We start from the raw sequence: 21,464 nt of genomic DNA, 5'->3' as shown, positions 1-21,464 counted from the left end.
AACCTCAACATCAATATGCTTAGAGTGAGTGTGAGGAACAATATTCTAAAAACCGAGGGAAAATAGATTGTGTCCTTTTTTTGAAATGACTAGTCATGAATATTTACTGCGTATCACATCATCCGCCACTAGTTTTATACCTGTACCCTGAATAAAGATGATCTCTAAATTATTCGCTATACAACCATAATTCAGTTGTTTCCTGTGGCACCAACATGTTTACATACATTATTCTAATGACATCATCTCAAAACCTGTTAATTGTGAATGGGATTTAACATATGACGACATTTTTTTAGTCAAAAATTACATGCTTACAATGAACATTTTAATTTTACCTATTTACACAAGACATTACTTATATGAAAACTGAACTTTATCATGTCTATGATCATATCTACAGAATGAGTATTTAATTATCTACAGTCTAATTTCACCAGTATTTTTATAGAATTTGGATGAGAAATGCTTATAAAAAGTGAAATGATCAACATTTATTTTTAAAAATCCAACAGTTGTTCCCTTCTGTATAAAATGCGTTACAAAACAGTGCTAGTATTGATGTTATTTTTCTGAAGAAGCATGATTCTCACTGAAATGTATGTAGTACTTCTACTATATCAGTAAAATTGTACTTGCTGATCCTGCATCATTTACAATGTTTTAATCTCAGACTTCATATTTTTTTTTACCCATATCTTCCATAAAATAAATACTACAAAAATTGAGAACACCTTGTATTTTTTAGAGTGTGATTTTTGTGTAAGATCTATGGAATTATAAAGCATTTTCCTTTTACTTATAAGTTCATATATCTTTTATGTATATAAAATAAAAGATCACTACGAACATCAATTTAGCTGAACAGAAGGTTTTTCGTAAGTAGATTCACTTATTTAAAACCTTGAATCTCTGAAGAAACATTTCATAGATTTCATCCAAATAACTAAATGATTGGCTAGGAAGACTAAGCTAGGACATTGTTTTAAACATTGTTTTGAATTTTTAACCTTTTCTATCTGCTTTCAGGAACCTTTTCTCAGCTGTGATTAAACTTGAGGAAAGAGCTGAAATGAGGCAAAAACTTTATATGCAAACCGTAAGCCTAGAACTGTCTGCAACAGAAATGCTCACCCTACCTTTAGCCTGCATAACACTGAATTGTAGGCAAAAGACCAAAACCGGTCCTGTCTACTCCAATTTCTGAATCAGAAGTCTCCTTCATGTGAATCACCAAGGCTATTAATTAAGAAATAGACTATAACCATAAGTCATAATGCATTCTAGAGAATTTTCTGAGAAAAAGGAAGGACCATGACATGAGAGTTGCACATAATTTAGGAATTCATACAGATGTCTTATTTGGTTTTATGAAGCATTCTATTCGCATTACAAGGGGACATCTGAGATAAGAACCACATCCTAGTCTTCAGCAGAAGAATTTAATTTAGGGTGAACTATAGAATCACGACGTCTGATTGTATTATTTAAACTGAGAGAAAAACTCAGTTTCAGTAAATTATTATCAGTTCAAATAGAAACTGTAGATAATTTAGGTCAGTTTCGACACCTGCAGAAATAGGATTCTCTAATGGAAGCATGGTTTTTATCCTAAAAGCAGAGTTAGATATGAAATGGCCAGTAAAATCATTTTAGGATCTGCTGCAATGCATACATATATAGACTGTTTAGATAAGTCTGCTTCTGATGTTTTTGCACTAGGTATTTATATATATATATTATCAACCTGTATTAAGTCACCAATTTTACTGTTTTTATCCAATTTTTACAAATTCCAGCTGCCATGAAAGTGTATCAAATCTAAAGGTTTTCCAGATTATAATCAGGTTTAAAATCTGTGCTATTCATTTTTAAGTCTCTGGGCTCCTATTTAAAACCTTTATCAGTGAAGTATGAAATAATAAAACAAGCCAGAAATTAAAACCAGCAAAGTCTACTGAACAGTGCTTACTTTTTGTTTTTTTTTAATATATTTGTAATAATTATGCAGTACATTGGTTTATTTATTCAGTGCTTTTTATTTTATCTCAGTATTTTCACCTATGGGAAAGCCAAATATACAGCAAAAACCCCTTTAGAACTATATAAAACAATGGAAAAACTGCATTTCCTGACTAAGAAAATTGTTACTGCACTTCAAAGGTATCTTTTACTAAAAATATGATCAGACATCTGTAGCATTTCAGCCTAAAGAGACTTTTCTCCATAGTGCTATCATTCTTCAGTAAGATTTTAAGTGTAAGTTACTAGAAGTAAAGTGCTCTGACCTTAAAAACAGTCAAAAAAATGCACCTAAACCATCCTTTGCCAAAAGTTTTAGGTAATGAATGAAATAAAATAATGGAAAAAAATTCTGAAAAAGTTTTCTACTTTTTCTTTAGATATATGTGCTGGTTTTGTCTGGGGTAGAGTTATTTTCTTCATAGTAGCAAGTATGGGGCTGTGTTTTGGATTTGTGATGAAAACAGTGTTGATAATACAGGGATGTTTTACTTCCTGCTGAGCAGTGCTTGCACAGACTCAAGGCCTTTTCTGCTTCTCACATGGGGGTGTAAAAGAACGTGGGAGGGGACACAGCCAGGACAGATGACCCCAACTGACCAAAGGGATATTCCATACCATGTAACGTCATGCTCACTATATAACGCTGGGGGAAGGGGGTGACCGTCGGAGTTAAGGCGTTTGTCTTCCCAAGTACCCATTACATGTGATGGAGCCCTGCTTTCCTGGAGATGGATGAACATCTGCCTGCTGATGGGAAGCAGTGAATGAATTCCTTGTTGTGCTTTGCTTGTGCTCATGGCTTTTGCCTTATCTATTGAAGTATCTTTATCTCAACCCACAAGTTTTCTCACTTTTACAGTTCTCTTCCCCATCCCACCAGGGGGGAGCGAGGGAGCAGCTGTGCAGTACTTAGTTGCTGTCTGGGGTTAAACCACGACAATATATTTTAATTTTAATAATTTTAGTACCTATGTTAAATAATAGATAATCTAGAAGAATATCTGAAAATAATCTAGAAGAAAAAACTTTCACAAAATCCCTATTGCCCAGATAAAAACAGTAATCATATCTATCAAGGCACAATCTCAGCTGGTATAATTCCTCATAGTTTAATTCACAGCCATAATATCTGGCAACTCTTTTGCCCCCCTGTGGAACTGTTTATCTCCAATATTAATTAGAGCTCCTCCCATGTTGCTGTCCTTTATTAATTACTTCCACTTAGCTATTATAGTATTATTATTCTTCTGTGTAATTCCATCAAAGAAATATAAGCTTATACCGTGTTGTTGGGATGGTAGTTGAGATGCAAACCACTGTCACACAGGGGAGAGGATGTGCCACTGCTTTGGTCACTGGGGGCACCTAATGAAAACATGATTACACAAAAAAAAATCTTCATTAATCTTCATTAATCTATAATGCTATTATTCAAATTTTTGTTTGTATATATGTATTCCCCTTCCCCCATGTCATGTCTGACTTTCATTTACTTTCTCCATTCAGCCAGTATCTGTCTTCTGATTTGAGTGCCTTTTTTAAACTGAGTAGAGTCCCAAGAGTCCCTCCCTTGGTGCTTTGCTTAAAAGAGTTAATAATCTGTTTAGTGAGAAAAAAAACCCAAAGGTTTTTGCAAATTTGACAATAAAATGAAAGTGTGTACCTCCTCACTGGGTTTTCACTTGAAGGAACTAGTAAGATAATACTTTTGTTAGTCTTGATGAAGTTTACAGTTCAAGCTGTTCTTGTAACAGTTTAGGAAATCATAGTGCTACAACTCAGAAGTAACATGATAGGATTGAGGCAAATGTATGTTTGTGTACGTTATTCGGGGTACACTCTGGTATCACAACCTTCCATAAAAGAGACAAGTGTACTGGGATACATTTTTATTTTAGAATATGGTGTTCTAAATTTTTTCTTGTCTCACCAGAATTTAATACCTAGGCAAAAAATAAAGACAGTATTTCAACAAATGATTGTATAAAGAATTATTTAATAATTTAATTTATTTAATTCCTTCTAACTTAAAAGGCTAAAAGCATTGAAATCAAACATTTATTGTTTTGTTGCTTAAAAATTAAGCAATTCATTTTACCCTCTTAGGAGCAAGAAGCAGAAGGAAAGCAGCAGTGACAAAAGGCCAACATATAAATACGCTTAGATATGCTGCAACTGTCTATAATTATGCACCCACACTTACAATTTAATATAATTAAAGGAAGACAGCTGCCTCCATACGTCTCTCATGGGGCTAGCTGACTAAAACTCGGTTGGATTTAAACAAAATACTAATCATTCCAGAGTAATTTATTTTTAGGTAGACAGACACCTCCACCAAAGGCTCTGAATTTTAAATGGTAAAGTTAAGCCCTCTAAATATACACACACAAACTCATTTTCACATTTACAAGACAAAACTCTTTCAGACTAAAATGTTATCTAACACTGCTTGAAGAAACTCTCTTAAATACTCTGCATCAGGATGTGAGCTACTGAAAATTAATGGAATTCCACTGCCTTACCTGCAACTTCGCTGATTCACACCAGCCAAATGCCTGGTGATCTGTTTTTCAAGCAAAGATAGCAATTTTTTGCTTGAGGTGAATGTTAGTAAAAGACCTGGCAATACAAGCAGCTCATGTTCAGGCAGCAATGCTGACCGAAAAAGCTGCTGTCAATCATCTTCAATGCACAGTAGGTTCAGAAGCTGCAAACATTCATGAGCATTGAATTGAGTTTTCGTTTGGCCAAGTAATAAAGGCTTACATGCACAGTCTTCATTCAGTGGCAGTTTGAGAAAAGCAGGCGCTCTTTTCAGAAAGGACACAGTTAGGGTCACTTCTTCCCCTGCGTTGCGAAGGACCTGAACCTGGAAGAGAAATACAGACAGGACACCTTGAAACAGATGTATGACCAAAATCCGTTAGCAAATGTAAGTAATGCCACACAGCTTTCACATACCAGAACATAACTGATCAGTAATTTATTGCAATGACATTTTTTTAAAAAAAGAAAGGAAGACGTAAAGCTTGCTATATGCTTGTCTGTTGTGTTTCCAGTCTCATATAGACTCTCCCCGAGGTTCTCATAAATCCCCAATCAAAACATTGGCAGTAGTTTCCACAGCTGTGCCTTAATCCTAGGAGTAAGTCTTTCCAACAGCCAGAGTTAAATTTAGCCAAAGCACTCCAGCATGGATGAGAGACCTAATCTTCCTTACAGCAACAGAGGAAAAGTACCTATTTTAAGCCTCAAGTCTTAGATAAGCACAAGCTTGGGTTTTGCCAAAGGGTGTCTTGCATTTTGGAATGCATAAATCACCTGTCCAGCTGTGAATGCTTTCAGCCTTCCAGTACTCTCCCACAATTGCTCCTGCAGCTCTTGGTCACGCCTTTAGCTTTTGTGTGGTATGGCTGACAGACACCTCAAGACGCACAGCAGAGAAGGGGAACCCCAAGCACCTCCCCAGGGTGGCACAAAGAAGGCGCAAAAGCAACTAAGCAAAATGCTATGCTTAACAGCAGAGGAATAACATTTGAATCGTTTTATAACATGAGAGCCAAGAAGCATCAGGTCACATAACCCTGTTTCAGAGAACAACCGTTTCCTGTTCTTCTGGCTCTATGGCTTCAAAACTCTTCAAGGGCTGATTTAATTTGGGCTTACAAAGGCAGAAGATTGCACCATTCCTTTCTCTGAGTCACTGCACTCACACTGTGCAGAGAGCCAGCTCGCTGGGAGCAGCGTTCAGAGAGATGTTACACAGTGACATATTAGACAAACCTTTTAAACTGGCATATATCTGTTCCCTTTCTTCTGTGTTTTTGTGGTAGCTGGGTAACACACAAGTAATCCTTCTGTCACGCTGCTGCTTGTGAGAAAGCCTTGTAAATAATTTATGGAGGATTGCTATTCTTTAATCTGTACCCATCAACAACCTATCCTACAGATTTAGTTACATACATGCATGTAACTACACGCATGGATGCTTTCAAATGGAATCACTGCATTAACTTAAAGGAATTCTTCAAGAAAAAAATGTTGACTTTGCCTTTAAACACAATACTTCCTACTTCACACTGTTGCAACAGAGGAGTGATAATACGATGACAGAATATTTAATTCAGTATCCACTCTGAAATTTTAGTCTCTTTATTGTTTAAAAGACCACAGTGGTTGTCAAGGCAGAGTTTGCAATTTAGAGTGTATTTAGATGTATGCACGCAAATAAACACACACGCACACACACAAATCACAACCAATCTCATCAATTTAAACTGCTTGCCAAAAACTTCATCTGTAACATGAGCCTCTTCGACAAGCACTTCCCAATTCTGGTATGTTTTATACCTTAGAATTCGTAAGCAGTACTTATGTCATAGAAACAAGATGACTTGTAATCCATGGAACAGTAGATCAAGACTCTGAAGTCCTGAATTCCATCAGAGAAACCATACCATATCCTCAGCCTTCATAGAAAATTCATCCTTCCCCTCTCTTATGGAGCAGTCACACTGTTCAGAGTAGTCATAGCCAAAGCAGAAACTGACAGGCATGTATTCTCTGTTGAAATGACAGATGTGGAGAGACAAAGTGCAGGAAAAATACAGCTACCCTCTGCCTTTTTAAAAATAGTTCTTTTTTACTCAGGAGTCGGGAAGAAATAAGTGGAGAAGTTACAGCATTACCAACTTTAATTTATATAAAGTCACCTTTTAAGATACCTAAGTGAATATCATTTGTGAAAGAAGCTGAGACAGTAAACTGTGCCCCTAAATCTTTCTTCTTCCAAGAGTAAAACAAGACACAAGTCTACATTATTTCATTTGATAATATATTGTTCTGTAAAAGCTAGAAGTTACCATAAGTAGTCTACTGTGACCTTGTTCTCTAACGTCTCTCCCTCTCTCTCAAACCTTTTGATCTCCCAGGATGAAAAATTTAAGCTGGAACACAGTTTTGTTGAAATCAGCAATACTTATTTCACTGAAGGGTGTGAAGCATATAATCCAGAAAGTGACTAGCTTTTGTCACGCAGAGTGAAGAGTAAAGAGAGATAAAAGATTAAAAAAGAAAACTACCAGGTAATGATTACAAGAGAGAAGACGAGCTATCGATCCCATTTCACTTACTTTCTAGCCCTTAACAAAGCCATTCTGGGAAATAAGGTTAGCTGAAGAAAATGGGATTTTTAATTAAATTTATTAATTGTCTCTTTGTAGCTTTCAGCTGAAAGCTTTACTGTTATTTTACTTTTTTTTTGGCCTGTATTTTACATAAGAAATGAGCAATTACTGAGGTGTTTTAAATCGAGTATGCCTTATAGAATTCACTTGCTTTGTGTCCTCATTCAACATGTACACCATGCCATACTGCTGTTCTTCCATGCAGAAAGAGAAGGAGGTTCAACAGGAAATCTACTCTTGCTGAAGAATGTTTTTAGTGGAATACCTGAAGAGTTCATGTTCATGAATGGAAAATTGATAGCTTTTACAAAAAGAAGGCAACAGCCAAAAGTAATGTGACTAACTCTTACGGATAGTTATGTCTATGAAAAAAGAACATACTTGAAAACAGGGAGTCAAACAGTTTGTCTGGAAGATACGATACAGTATGAGTTTCTAGATTTTTACAGACATGAGTGGAATTCTACCAATAGTCAGAGATAGGGGTATATTAATTAGTTCTCTCTCCCTCATTGCCTAACATCAGTTTAGCTCAAAACTTCATAAAGATATTTTGGTAAAATGAGGACTATGCGAAGGTAAATGTATTGCTTGTTCAGGCTTGGAAAATGTACAGTCATGAAAAATGAATTTATCTGCACAAGTATATCCATGTGGACCCGAAGAATTGGGACCGTATTCCACCAACAAAGCAATAATGAGCTTTTACCACTGAAGTCAATTCATGAACATACTGAAGAAACCAATTGTCATACATGATATAATTTTTAGATAAAGAAATGCTCATCCATTCTGCTCTCTTACTTAGAAGAAAGCTCCCTTACGTTGATTGTATATACATTGTCAATACCTTGTCAGTCAAGCCCTACCATTGGCAACGTATATCTTTGTTATTTCTGGCAGCGATAATTCTAGAAATATTTACAGGCTACTTTCAAACATAAGAGGGAAGTAGACTAAATCCTTTATACATCCTTTTCAGAGTTACAGCATATTTTTTTGATTTATAAGGAAACCTTAAAACTAGGTTGATCAGAGTAACCAACTTGACAATTTTGCCAGCACCATCACATATTGTATGCATGATAAAAATGACTGAAGACTAAAAAGCTAGGGACTATTTTCTACTTCCTGCAAGCATGAAGCTCTCTTAAGAATTTTCAGTCATTTAGAAGATTTTCAGGATTTTCCTAATTTTGCAATGTCTACTTCCATATTTTGACATTATTATGTTAAATTCCTTAAATTCCTGATGCGTTAGCCCACAAATTAGAAAAAGCTGGGGTTTGGATTGGTTTTCTTTTCTCTCATCCCTTGCAAAAATATTCTAACATTGGGTAGAACTAACTAACATTTACCATCTTCTTAAAGTTAGCTATTTACTCGCTGAGTGACTAGTGCACAATTAATCGCTTTCTTTTAAAATACAAAGTGGCTATTTTAAGAAACAGTGTTTCTATAATGACTTGGCAATCAAATTACCAAAGATAATGCTAGCCACAAATAACAATTCTTATTAGTCCTGGAATAGAATTAGAGCCTCATCCCCACCATGTAAAAATGGTAAAAAAAAATTTCAGTATTAACGAAATGTAGCTGTATGAAATTTTCAGTTCATTATTGTTAATAGAGAAGTAATTTCTAAACTTACATAAAATAAAAATATTTAAAACATTTGCCCTAGTATGTAAAAAGATATAAATGGACCTAAATTCTAAAAAGTGAAAAAGAAACATATTTTTGGAAGGCATACTGATTTTGAATATAGAAACATTATTTCAAAATTTCAAGTAAAAAATGCAGCAACTTCCTAAGATATTTTTTATCAGATACGAAAAGTTTGGTGAAGGTGAGATAAATTCATAGTGCTAAATCCATGGAATATTTGCCTGACAAAAATTTTATTTCGTAGTAGCCCTACCATTTCCAAAGTCTAACAAAACTATATCTCCCCACTGCAAGCCACAGAAAAAACTCCCTTTGGAAGAGATCTGTATGTCTATGCATTTGACCTCATAATTTCTAAAGCACTGCATCCCAGATCGCAGAAAATGCATGACCAGGCACCATTAAAAAGATTTGCTTACTCTCTGTATCCTTGAAGGATAATAATCTGTTTTATTTCCAGAGGCTGGACTGAATATTCAAGATGTATGGTTTTTTTCAATAAAGCCACAGATTTTTAATATTTTCGAGATCATCTACAAAGCCCTAGAATTCAGGCATATGAGTTCACCTAACTATCAGGTTTTTATTTTAATAGTTAGCAATGAATAGTAACAGTTAATGTGTCGATACAGATGTTGTATGGATTAAATAATGAAAAGCTATTTAGTATTGCTGTTACTATTTGATTTAGTTTTATTTTTTTGTTTCTTCTAGTGAGCAGTACTAGCTATTGATTTGTTGGTGCGCGGTGTCTAATCAAGTTGTCTCTGTAACAGGAAAAAAGCTGTGACACTGAAAAATCTTAACATGTCATCATCATCATGGCTATATATTAAATTCTTGCTGGTGTTTCAGAAATCATATATATATTTAATGTAGAATGAGCTGATGTGAAAGGAACTACACAAACAGAAACATTAAATACCAGCAATGAACTTTCTGACGCAAAGCATAAGCTTACTACTAGTGGAATCAAGAATTAATCTACTTCTACCACAAATAGCCCTATATAAAGTTAGGATATTCATGAGTAAAGTGAGACAGGCAAAAATAACTGTTGTGCTTGTCTGAAATAGTAGCTGTGTGAAATAGTGAAATTAGAAGAGCCAGTGTTTCTGGAGTGACAGTGTCTATATTTCCATGAAATTACTGTAATGATGGCAAGGGCTCATTTGAAGTGAATTTTATGGTGATGTGCGATATTGCTGAATAAAATCTCTACATAATAATAACACTGGTCTGAATTATTAATAATGTCTACAATGATATTGCCTTTTAATTTTATAAAACCTTTTAAAGTCCCAGTTCACGAAAACATTTGAACATATGCTGAAGTCTCTCTCAATATATTCAGAAAAGCACTGAAGCATGAAGTCCCTCCGATTTCAGGAAGTATTCTTTCCTGAATAAGACTGTAAATCCCCTCTTAAATTGCCAATGAAATTTGCCCACCAATGAAGTGGTAAAGATTTCAAACAGAAGACTTATAAAGTCCCCAGGATCTGTGCTCTCCTGAACTGGAGCAAATTCTGCTCTTCAGGGTGTTTTAAAGGAAAATGCAGTTCTTTGATGAATACTGTGAATTATAAACATGGGGGGGGGGGGGATAGAAAAAAAAAAGAAGACACCTTCCTAGCCACTGTGCAGAGTTACACAATGCACTAGTATCAAGTCCACCAGCAGATATCACAACATGCATTTTGGTACAGTCACATAAAGGCCCAAAGTTAGAAGGCTCAATGCATGCACACAACTGTCTTGAATTATGCCTATTTAAAAAAAATAAAAAAATCAACTCTTTTATTCATTAAAAGTCATGTAGTTAATATAGAATATTTGCATTATAGAGACATCACTGTATGGGGAGTTTTTAACTCCTACGATCTAAAATTTATCACAGTATTTGCCAACAATGCAAGATAATCAACAAATGCAATAGTAAAAACTATCACAGCTTTTTCTTCCTTCAGAAAATTTCTTTTACTGATAGACAGAGAAAACTATGACAGCAGTTCCTACTCAGGCTTCACGACTCGGAAGTGTACTTTAGACCATAGTTTGATACTACTATAGTTGTAGCTTTCAATTTTTTGCTGTCTGGTTCCAGAACCTGTGTTAGATATTTAGATATAAACCCAAATGGGCTGCACACTAGAACTTTGAGCTTTCTCAAACAGGGCAAAAGGAAATTCAGGGCAGAACGGTGCGCAGGCAGAGGATGGAGGAAGACATGCCTTCAATTCAGAACCCTCTTCTGCATGTATCTTGCTACTAGCACTGCTTTAGAAAAGTGCAGGGGGATGCAGTAAGATAAGTAGTTTCAGCAAAGATATCCTACTGAGCCTACCACTAACCAATTTTTCTGAAAAGTGGCAGATACAGGTTTATGGCTTCTCGAGATGTCACGGAAATTGAATCGAGGTAGCACTTACTCAGGGAATGCTCCAGCTACTAAGGCACTCTACAAAAGATAATTTCAGAGCAACATACATGGACATTCAGGGTTTGACGCTTTTTGAAAAGTCCCATCAGACTGACCACTTAGGAACAAAATTATTCTTGATTCCAGGTGACAGCAATTGTTTAAGATAGACCATCAAGTGGTTTCTCAGATGGACAACATCATACCAGTCATCTCACAGCTGCTACATTCAGGCTTCCTTTATTGATCCTTGCCCTACCTGTTTTTAACAGGCTCATAGGCTTTAGACACAGAGGTAGCAGAACATGCACCCTCAAGACTCCTGCATAAAGCATTAGGAGAAAACTAAGTGACCCACCTTTAAAAATAGATATACTTCATCATGTTTCAAGCGTACCTGCAAAGTAGGCCACTTATATTAGCTAACACTGAGACATCTACAGTATTTCCTTCATAGGAAATTACTAAAATAATCAGATGTAAGCAACGTGAATAAGCGTAATGAGGAGATAAGAGAAAGAGATTAATTTCACAAATAATTTATTGGAAATCTAATTAACTCACACACACAAAAAAAAAAAATCCATCAGGCAAGAGAGGACCAAATATAGGTCATACAGATGGGACAGACTCCTGTCAGTTTTTCCTTCAATGCAGTTCCAAGGTAAAAAGAGAATATTGTCACTTCAGTGACATATTTATGGTCAAGACAGAAAAAAAGAATCTGTTTTTGAACTTTTAAGTCTAACACTTGTGGAATGGAGTACATGCAAGTTTCTCTAAAAGATCCAATGACAGCTTTCTGGAAATATTTAAACTTTCTTATGCTCCATAATCAACAGTAAAATCCGAATAGCAATAGACTCCAATTATTGCTTAGTTGCATATTTATTTTTCAAAACTAATACAGGATTGCCTGAACAAAAGATATTAATGCAAACACCTGAGGAGAAAAAATTATGAAAGCAAAAGTCTGCTAGGAAAAGTTTGCAGCATTTTCCTGTTCTTCTTTCATTAACCTTAGCATCTTTAATAAATACCACTCATAAAAAAAAATAAAAATTGTAAGTGCTTAATTTGCATTCTTAGGTCATGTACCCTAATTTTGAATCCTGTTTCACTAAAGACTGCACTTACTGGTCATCACAGTTCATATTAAATCATTAGAAGCCCATTACTCCAACCTAGGAACTATGAAAAGCAAGGAATTAGAACTTGTTAAAAATTCAAGTCTATCAAAACTGTAAACACCATACCCTGGAGTCCCTGACCATAAGTCATAGGGGACAACATAGGTCTCTGAACTGAAATTATCTCATACCATATTCTGAAAAACGGAAAATCTGAATTCCCTATATAGATTTCAACTCTAATAAATTATTTACTATGATCTACCAGTATATTCTTTGACTCATCCCAGCTGAGCCTGTCTGTTGATTCTAATGCCAGTGTTGATTCTAATTCCAAACAATGGGTCTTGTTAATGTTTCCCAACCTATATTCCATGGACTACTATTGGTCTGGGACTGTGGTCCATAGACAAAACAAATACACAAAGGTGCATTTATTAGCCATTCAGCTCTACATGATATGCAGTTACTTATGACAAGAAAATACCTATGAAAACACAAAAAAATTCGAAGAACCAGAAGACTCCAATCCAGACTCTTTTCAACTTTCATGAGCTTTTTCAGTGTATCTATATGTAGTGAGAATATGCCAGAGTTGAGAACTGTCTATATTTGTTTTCACATTACCTACTCCTTGTATGGCTCTACTTCTCTAGGATTACCCAGCTACACTGAATGATCTGTGCACTTATACAGCCTTAAGAAGTCCTTCTGTTTAAACTCTCGCAGCTGTTCCACTTTTTGAATGTTATTATTCATCCAGCTGCTGGGCACCTACTATCTTTCTAAGCTAATTCATGAACACATATTTTTGTAATCATATATTTAATGATTTCAAAAACAACTGGCTAAGAGGAATGAGGCAAACCCCTTAATAACACAGAAAATATAAGAAATACCAGTAGAACTGTTCCTAGTCTGTCTGAAATTAATCAGCATTTATTCTGCATTTTTTTTAAAGATATGAAAGGTCAAATTCTTTTGGACAACACAAAACTTTAAGATACTTTTCTAATTGTAAATTACAACTCAATGACACTGAAAAAATCACCACCATGTGTTTAGGTCAACTACTCAACCCATCCATCAGTCAAATATAAATCCATAAGCCTAATTCTGGTTTCAACTAGTTATATTGACATGTGTATTTCATCTTCTACCATTACCACACACTTTCATTACAATTGTATATATTTGGGTAAACCTCTCATTGGTATGATAGCTCAGAAATTTACACAGGAACCAGATTTTCTTTTGGATCAATTTCATTGACACTGTCCAAATAAAATATTGACCGAAGCTGCTTTGGGAGTCACGTGCAAAAAAACAATAAACAAAACAAAATTCCTACTGAAATGGAAGAAGCATTTACACTACTATTATGGTAGCATCTACTGATTCCTACACAGCTTTGTAAAAAGGTTGCACAGCATCCTGTGTGCACTGGTGTGTATGGCCAGATGAACGATAGGCTATCCTACCTGTCTACAGAGGCTTTCTTTTTTAAGATGCAAGGTTTTTGGACACAATAATTGGACCAACTGTGGAAACCATCTGTGGCAGTAGGCTATGTTGAGATTGTGGTGGGTTTTTTTTCCATTCAACTATATGTTATGGAGAATACTCAAAAAAAGCTGTCAACACCCATAGAACATTAAGCAACCTCCAGAGGCTTTGCATATTTACCTTCAAGGATCCATGACATAAAAATGCAAAGATTTATTTTTTCTTCTAAGCAAAATCTAGGCCATATTTTAATACACACATAATATAAAGAAATTTCTCCTACTCATCATATCTGCGCAACATCCTTGTGAAATCTATCTTTATTACTCAAGCAAATAGTATAATTTTAGTGAGTTTTATTCCAATATAATATAAAGTGGTAAGAATAAGCCAGAACCATCATTTATTAATTCTTTGTAGGCTACCAACAAATTCTTGGTATTGCTGTTCTCTAAAGAGAATTTCAGATAGCAAAAAATGGGTAAAACAACCTTTAAATGAAAGCAGAGAAATTTAATAAAAGAAATTGTCTTGGACTAAAAAAAATAAAGATTATTTAGGGTATAGTATATTATAATATCCACCATACTAAATATACCATCACAGATTTCCCTGATACATCTTTAAGCAAGTTATTGTTTAACATCCAGTAATGTGCAAAAAGATAGGTTATACTGGAATGAAACGTTTTGGTGATAACAGCAGCCACAAAAACACTCAGTGCTGGATATAGGCCAGCGCTTCAGTCATGAAATTACTAACAAACTAAATGGGAAAACCAACAAAAAGGTGATAATATCAATATCTCTTATACAGACTATTAAGATTTTTCTTGTGGCCTGCAGGTATTATGGCATACAGTGCAGGATAATACATTCATTATTCTGGGAAAAAAATAAGTCTAGTGTATGAGTTATCCAACATTATATAAGACTACAACAGATTCCAGCAGATAATCATAAACTAAATTGAAGAAAAATGTTGTGTATGGCCTCTCAAAACCAATAGCCATATGTCAGCAATTAGTCAGGAAAACCTTCGAAGAATGACTTAGTGACTTGGGAGTCTCTACCCCCTATACAAAAGTCACATAAAATATTCAGCGTAATGAAAAAACAAAAGACATTATCCATGTTACATGAAGAAAAATAAAATAACATCAGCTATATTTACAGAATAAACCAAATTGTTCCATATTTATCTGCATGATTCCTAGAGTAACCAACTACAACTGGAATAAAGATCATTAGAAATCCTTTTACAAATATTTTATAGATATTTTTCTTTTGCTAGAAGACATTATGCCAAAGCCAAAAAGCTTCAGATAGAAGCTTTTGATTTTTCAACAATGAATTTATTTTTGTAGAAAAAAGGAAGAGTAAAAATCAAAGCCCAGTTGAAAGTGGAAATGTTTTTCTCTAGTAAGCTGTAACAGAAACTGGACAATAACTTGGAATTAAGGACTCCAAATTTTGCAGGTAATGTGTGCTCCTCAATAGAAGCAAATAATTCCAAGCAAATTATCCATTTTAACAGATTTGGAGTTCTTTCTTTTCACAATTGATCATACTGCACTTTATTTTTTTTTTTTTTCATTATGGCAACGAACATGAAGGGTCTGAGTTTTCTAGCCCTGAGTATTAACAAAATGATGAAGCTGCTTGCTTATCTATTAAATGTATAAGAATCCCCTGCTCCTTCAGCCAAACTGTTCCCACACTTCAAATTTACCAGAATAAGCGCTCTCACAGTTGAGTTCTATATGAAATTTCTAACACATTTACTAAACAAGTATAGTTTTTATATATGCAATTTGTGAAAACATCATTACTAATATTCAAAATGCATACAGTTTACTAAACTACATAACATGTCAGCTGTTGTTTCTGTTCCTAACGGTTGAAGAGTGAAAGTCATCCAGCTGACACAGCATTCTGAAGTACATTCTTAATTTTTTAAATCTTTTATGAAGAGAGACAGGTCTAAGATTGTTGAAAACACGGCGTGAGTATTGTGTCTGACTAAGCAGAGCCTCAGTTCTGGGGGAAAAACCAAAGATCAGTCCCAGAATGAGTTTGCTCACACTAATCCCATTGCAAGGCTGGGGTCAAACACACAGCTAGTGGCAAATTTCACATTTACATATTCAATATAAAATTTGCTGTTGGCAAATATGACCTTAACATTTACTTTTCATGAATAGTCACACTAATCAAGCACCAGCATATAAACGCTCATGAAAAATGAATACAAAATGGTCTTAAAGAGTTTGAAATCAAATTTTAATTCTCAATTTGAATAAATATTAATGTACAAGCCTACTCCTATTTGTCCAGTCCTAAATGTTATCAACTTCACAATGACATAAAGAATAATTCTTGAACAAATTTGTATTTGAAGTAATGTTTTAGATCAATATGTGAAGTTAACTCTGCTAAGCTTCTTGGCAGCTCAGGATCTAATCTCTGAGAAAGGTATTTTAGTACTTCAAGGATTGTGCTCAGTGGTAAAAGTTCTCAGTCAAGAAAATGCATAAGAACACACTTTCATGCCATTTAACGCAGTGGCAGCCTTTCTGCTGCAGAATAATTGTACCGCATATAGCTGCAGTTGAGAAAATTACTATTTTCTTCATAAATATTTGTAAAAGAGCACGTCCCCAATTTAGTAAAATACTTAAATTCATACACCTATGTGCTTTGCTGGACTGGGATCTGACATAGTTACCCTGCAATATGAAATTTTCACAAATAATATTGACGCAACCTTTTTTAGGATCATTTTCATCAGCATCTAAATTTTAAGGGTCTTGGCAAAACTGAGTTTGGAGGTACTCACACTGGGTATTAATTAACTGGAGGACATTTACAGATATTTTGGAAAGAGAAGAGATTAACGTATAATTCCAAAGAAGTAAAAAAGCTAATTTGTATTTCAGCATAATGATGAAAATGTGCTGAATTACAGGTTTAATCAGTTTATAGCATGAGGTCTTTTCTTGTTTTCATAATTAGGCAATAACCCCATGGAAATCCATTCTTGCCAGTAGTTAATTACCATTTGAGACTATAAAATCCTATTAAAAACATAATTTATAGACTGTTATATGGAGTGAATGTGTTTTCTGAAGCAAAAATTGCAACATCAACAATAAAAGAAAAACAAACTGCTTTGTAAAATTCTGTTACTTTGCTGCTAGGTGAATACGTCAGAATATCACAAATGAATGCACAAACTACAGTTCTCACTTTTAGAAAGTCTAGGCTCCTCAAACCTTACTAATTCTGCGTTTACCATTTTCATTGTGCTTGTGCTGTCAGTTTCTACAAAAATTCAGAAAATAAGCAAAACAGTGCTGATGCCACAAAACTCAAAACTAACTAAGGAGCATTTAAACAGAAAGATGATTCAAAAAAAGCACACTCCCATTGAGATAACACTTTCCTGTTGAGATTTTGGTTTTGACACCTTCAAGGGTATTAAAAGCTGTAGTTGTGGCAGTAAAAGTAAAAACTTAAATGTCTTGGTATTGCAAATTCCAAAGCTCCCAGTGTTTTAATTGTAAAAAAAAATAATAATACTTTGTCTCACAGATTTGTTGTTGTTGTCATTGTTGTGCAGGTGATTCATTTTACTCTAAAACCTCACTTATTGATCGATATAAAGATGCTTTACACAGCCTTTCAAGGTGAAAGATGTTTAAACAAAGTATTTCATCTGTTAGCATTCATTACAGTAAATGCTAGCTCTCACCAACACTTCTCTCTGCAATTAGCAATTCGGAAATAATATATTATGACCTGAAGAGCATAGGGGATTTCGAGTGTGTTTTGTATTAGATTTTTCATGTAAATATGAATTAACAAAAGATGTCAAAAAACCCTTTCAGACGACTGAAATATGGCAAAGATTTTGTGAAACACTTCTGTCTGTCCATTTAATATGTAAATACATTGAACTCAGAATAGCATAAGAAGGGAAGGCATTTCAGTATTTCAGGGAATCTAGAAATATCCTCAGTACTTTCAACTGCACACCAACATGTTAAAACATGGGAGGTTTTTGATGTAGAATATTATCTTAACTTTCCTTTTAATGGGTCATCACAGGCTTGATGAGGCCCTGAGCAACCTGATCTAGTTGAAGATGTCCCTGCAGGGGGTTGGACTAGATGACCTTTAAAGGTCCCTTCCAACACAGCACATTCTATGATTCTATGATTCTATGAATTAGAACCTTTGAAATATTCTGAATCGGTACTGGCTTGACAAGGGCATGTGAAGTGGAATAGAGCTGTGTACGTTTGCTAGACCTCTTTTAAAGACATAGGTCATTATCCTGGTAATGCCGTTTCAGCCTGAGCACTATTTCCCATTTTGCTCAGAAAAGTACTAACAGCACAGGGAGGCAACAACTCCTGCAGGTCTCTGCACTAGAATCTAAAGAACAGGCAACCTTTGTAGCTTTTAATGAAGAGTTTCTTCCCTTTGTAACCACACCTGCACCAAAATTTTCCTTGTGATCTCGTGAACCTCTTACAACTGCAAGCTGTTTTACTGGCCACAGTCTTGGAAAACAGCTAATGGGAAACAGGCAGTACCAAATTGAACCTGTAGAAAGACACCAGTACTATGAGGGCAACACTAAGAAAAAAGTATACATCTAGAAATTGGCCCAGTGCTGACAAACAGATACCAAAACACCAGTACCATACTGTACCATACTAGTGGTTGAGAAGTATGGAGTGGGCCATCTGGAAACCTCCATGTATCTGGCTGGAACAGTCCAACACTGGATACTATTGAAAAATATATAGAGTCCATTCTCCTTTCCTCTTCCTCCTCCACCGAACAAACTGTCAAAAGACAAAGACCCATTGTAGAGAAAAAAAAAAAAAAAAAGACCTAAAAATACGTACAGGTGTTAGATAACCCCTGGATAAAAAGTTTCTTCCTGGCGCTCATTCGATTTTTACTATAGCCAGAATAATGACAATTCTGAAGAGTTAACTCAGGTATTGCAACTGCTGGAAAAATGTCAGAAGACTCCATGTGTGTGCCCATTTGCACTTCTTTGAGCACACCTCTGTTTTACGACTCCTTCTGGCTGCCTAAATCAGTACACATGCTCTATTTTGTGCAATGTGTTCTCTTGGGCCCATGTCAAGCCATAAGAAATATAGAGGTTGTCTTTTAGAGGCAAACATTTGCTTTCAGTTTATAGCACATGGTTGTTACTTGTTTAAAGAAATCACAGTTGTTGCCACTCGGACAGTATTTTCTAGTCTATATGGGTAAACAATTTTTTTTCAATAGTGACCAGGGAAGATAATTTTCATGCCTTTAGAAGGTTTTAGTTTTCCTACATTAAATTGGAGTGCTTTGTATATGTTTAATTCCTCTGCCTTTTGGAGGCTTTTGATGCTCTCTATGCTGCTCTTGTCTATTCTCACTAGATTATCATGGAGTAGTTAGTCCGAGGAAAACAAAAAACTGAAACACCTAGCCAAAGTGGGCTATGCTTTTTCAGGTATAAACGATACAGAAACAGATTAAAAACAATTGGGACTCTGGTGTTCTACCAGAGACCTAGACCCATTTTCTTATTTTTTAATTATTGTACAGTATTACATCTATGCACAGCAAAGAACAAACGGAGTCCCCGTACCAAAGTCAAACTGAGGTATATTCCACAACTGGAAGATGCTGTGCAGAATGAAATCTTTCAAAAAGTCTTCTGGAGGGTAAACCACACACACGTACAAACAAACATGAAAATATTACTATTTGCTTCCCAAGGGAGCAAAGAAACCTGAGTCTTTACAGCAAAATATCAATGTAAACCAGGTCACAAGCGAAGCATGTCTGATGGTACACACTTTAAATCCACTGCTCAATTGTATCTCTTCTTTGCAGCTCAGGCTTTCAGTGTTAATAGAGCTGCATGACAAAGGAGGAGCCAATGGCAGTTATTTGAAGGATGTTGTACCGTAACTGGTGATTCAGTCTTTCACTCTGTCCCACTAAACCCTAATGGATTTTTGCTTTGAGGACCGTAGCTATTTAACAAGGATATAACAATATTAATCATATAGACTTGGTATTAGTCATGCCGGCATATTCTGCTCCCTTCTATTAAAACTCAGCAGTACTGATGAGTAGTTTTAAAAGATGAAATCTTAATAAAATGACTAACAATTCTACAGGTATCTTGAGAAAAATGAAAATATAAATGAGGAAGACAAGAACACACCAATGTATTTTAAAAGTCTAACATCATAGTGCTTGAATAAATTCAAGCCTTTGCTGAGTTTGGCACAAGACTTAATTACTTAAACACTAAAAAACCATAGCAAAAAAACAGATTAGAAAAGCAACTGAATACGTGTTAAGAATACTGCTCCGGGATATACCCTTATCCAAGGAATTTCCACCACACTGTGAAAAAGAGTAAACTATTTATACCTGCTAGGTTCTTTTCCACTTGATGGACACTCATTTCAAATCAATGCTGAAATATTTGACAAATATACGAACAATAAGGACACTGTAAATACATTGTAACAGATGTTTTCATTAATTGCACCAGGGTAGCTAAGGTGACATAAGCACTTTTTTTATTACCTACGTCTCAAATAGAAAACAGCAGCTGTATGGAAAAAGCAGAAACTTGGCCTCATCTTATGAAGGAAATATTTGACTTCCAAAAAAGTTTACATTTCACCTCTAAATTCAAAAGTTACAAATCGCAGATTGATTATGGTCTTCTCTAGAAGTGCTGACTATGCAGCTTCAGTATTTAAAGTTACCATTCAGTCTGGAGGGGAAACACAGTACAGGATCTCTGCCACGTAATATGAGAAGGTGGTAATCTGTTTTTGCAGGTTGCTGTTATCACTATCACCAAACAGCACAATACTAACGTAGAGATCTGTTTCTATAACAGATTCTGAAGTACTTCATATAATTCAGCGAGCTAAACCTGATAATACTCTCGGTTTCTGTTTCACAGTTAAGGAAACAAAGACAACATAAAAACATAATTTACCAAAAGACACATCTGCCAAGTCAAGATGGAGTGAGATTGCAGATCATTTGTTTTCTAGTCCTGTCTTACAAATACAATATGCTCGTTCTTCTGCTTAAAAACATGTACGAAAACCATTACCAAAACTATTCATAATGGGTTTTAAAAATCAGTTTGAAAGAAAACATAATTTTAAAACAAAACATCAGATTAAGAGTTTCATCACCTGCACATGATTGCTGTTAAGCGACTACAATCCCTATATTTCATATATACATATGAATATATATCCTTGTATTTCATATCATGCAATCCCTATGTTTCATATAACATATATGACTCACGGAGCGCCAGCACAGTTACAGCCCTGCTATGAATGCAGAGAAAGCAGGGAAGCAAAGATACAATGCATTGCACGTGGACGCCCTGTGTCAGCTCATTCTGCTGGAAAAAGACATCTTATGCAAAATGCAGCTGATGGCTGATGGCTAGCTGATG

General features: G+C 35.2%; 1 protein-coding gene across 3 annotated transcripts in view; it reads right to left on the bottom strand.

The window, feature by feature from the left end:
* The window catches only part of SNTG1 (syntrophin gamma 1), a 357,236-nt gene that overhangs the window by 114,893 nt on the left and 220,879 nt on the right, over positions 1–21,464 (bottom strand). For 2 of the 3 annotated variants that reach the window (XM_063326848.1, XM_063326847.1), the window contains 2 exons: positions 4,795–4,897; positions 3,308–3,390 (listed from right to left, as the gene is read on the bottom strand). In XM_063326848.1, coding sequence (XP_063182918.1) covers positions 3,308–3,390; positions 4,795–4,897 — 186 coding nt within the window. Of the gene's footprint in view, positions 1–3,307; positions 3,391–4,794; positions 4,898–18,649; positions 18,790–21,464 lie in introns of those variants that run through there. The other variant, XM_063326849.1, reaches the window with a different exon arrangement.

Source organism: Chroicocephalus ridibundus, chromosome 2 (assembly GCF_963924245.1).
Source record: "Chroicocephalus ridibundus chromosome 2, bChrRid1.1, whole genome shotgun sequence".
Classification (NCBI taxonomy): domain Eukaryota; kingdom Metazoa; phylum Chordata; class Aves; order Charadriiformes; family Laridae; genus Chroicocephalus; species Chroicocephalus ridibundus.
Note: the sequence above shows the minus strand (reverse complement) of the source record. Positions and strands in the feature narration are given on the sequence as shown.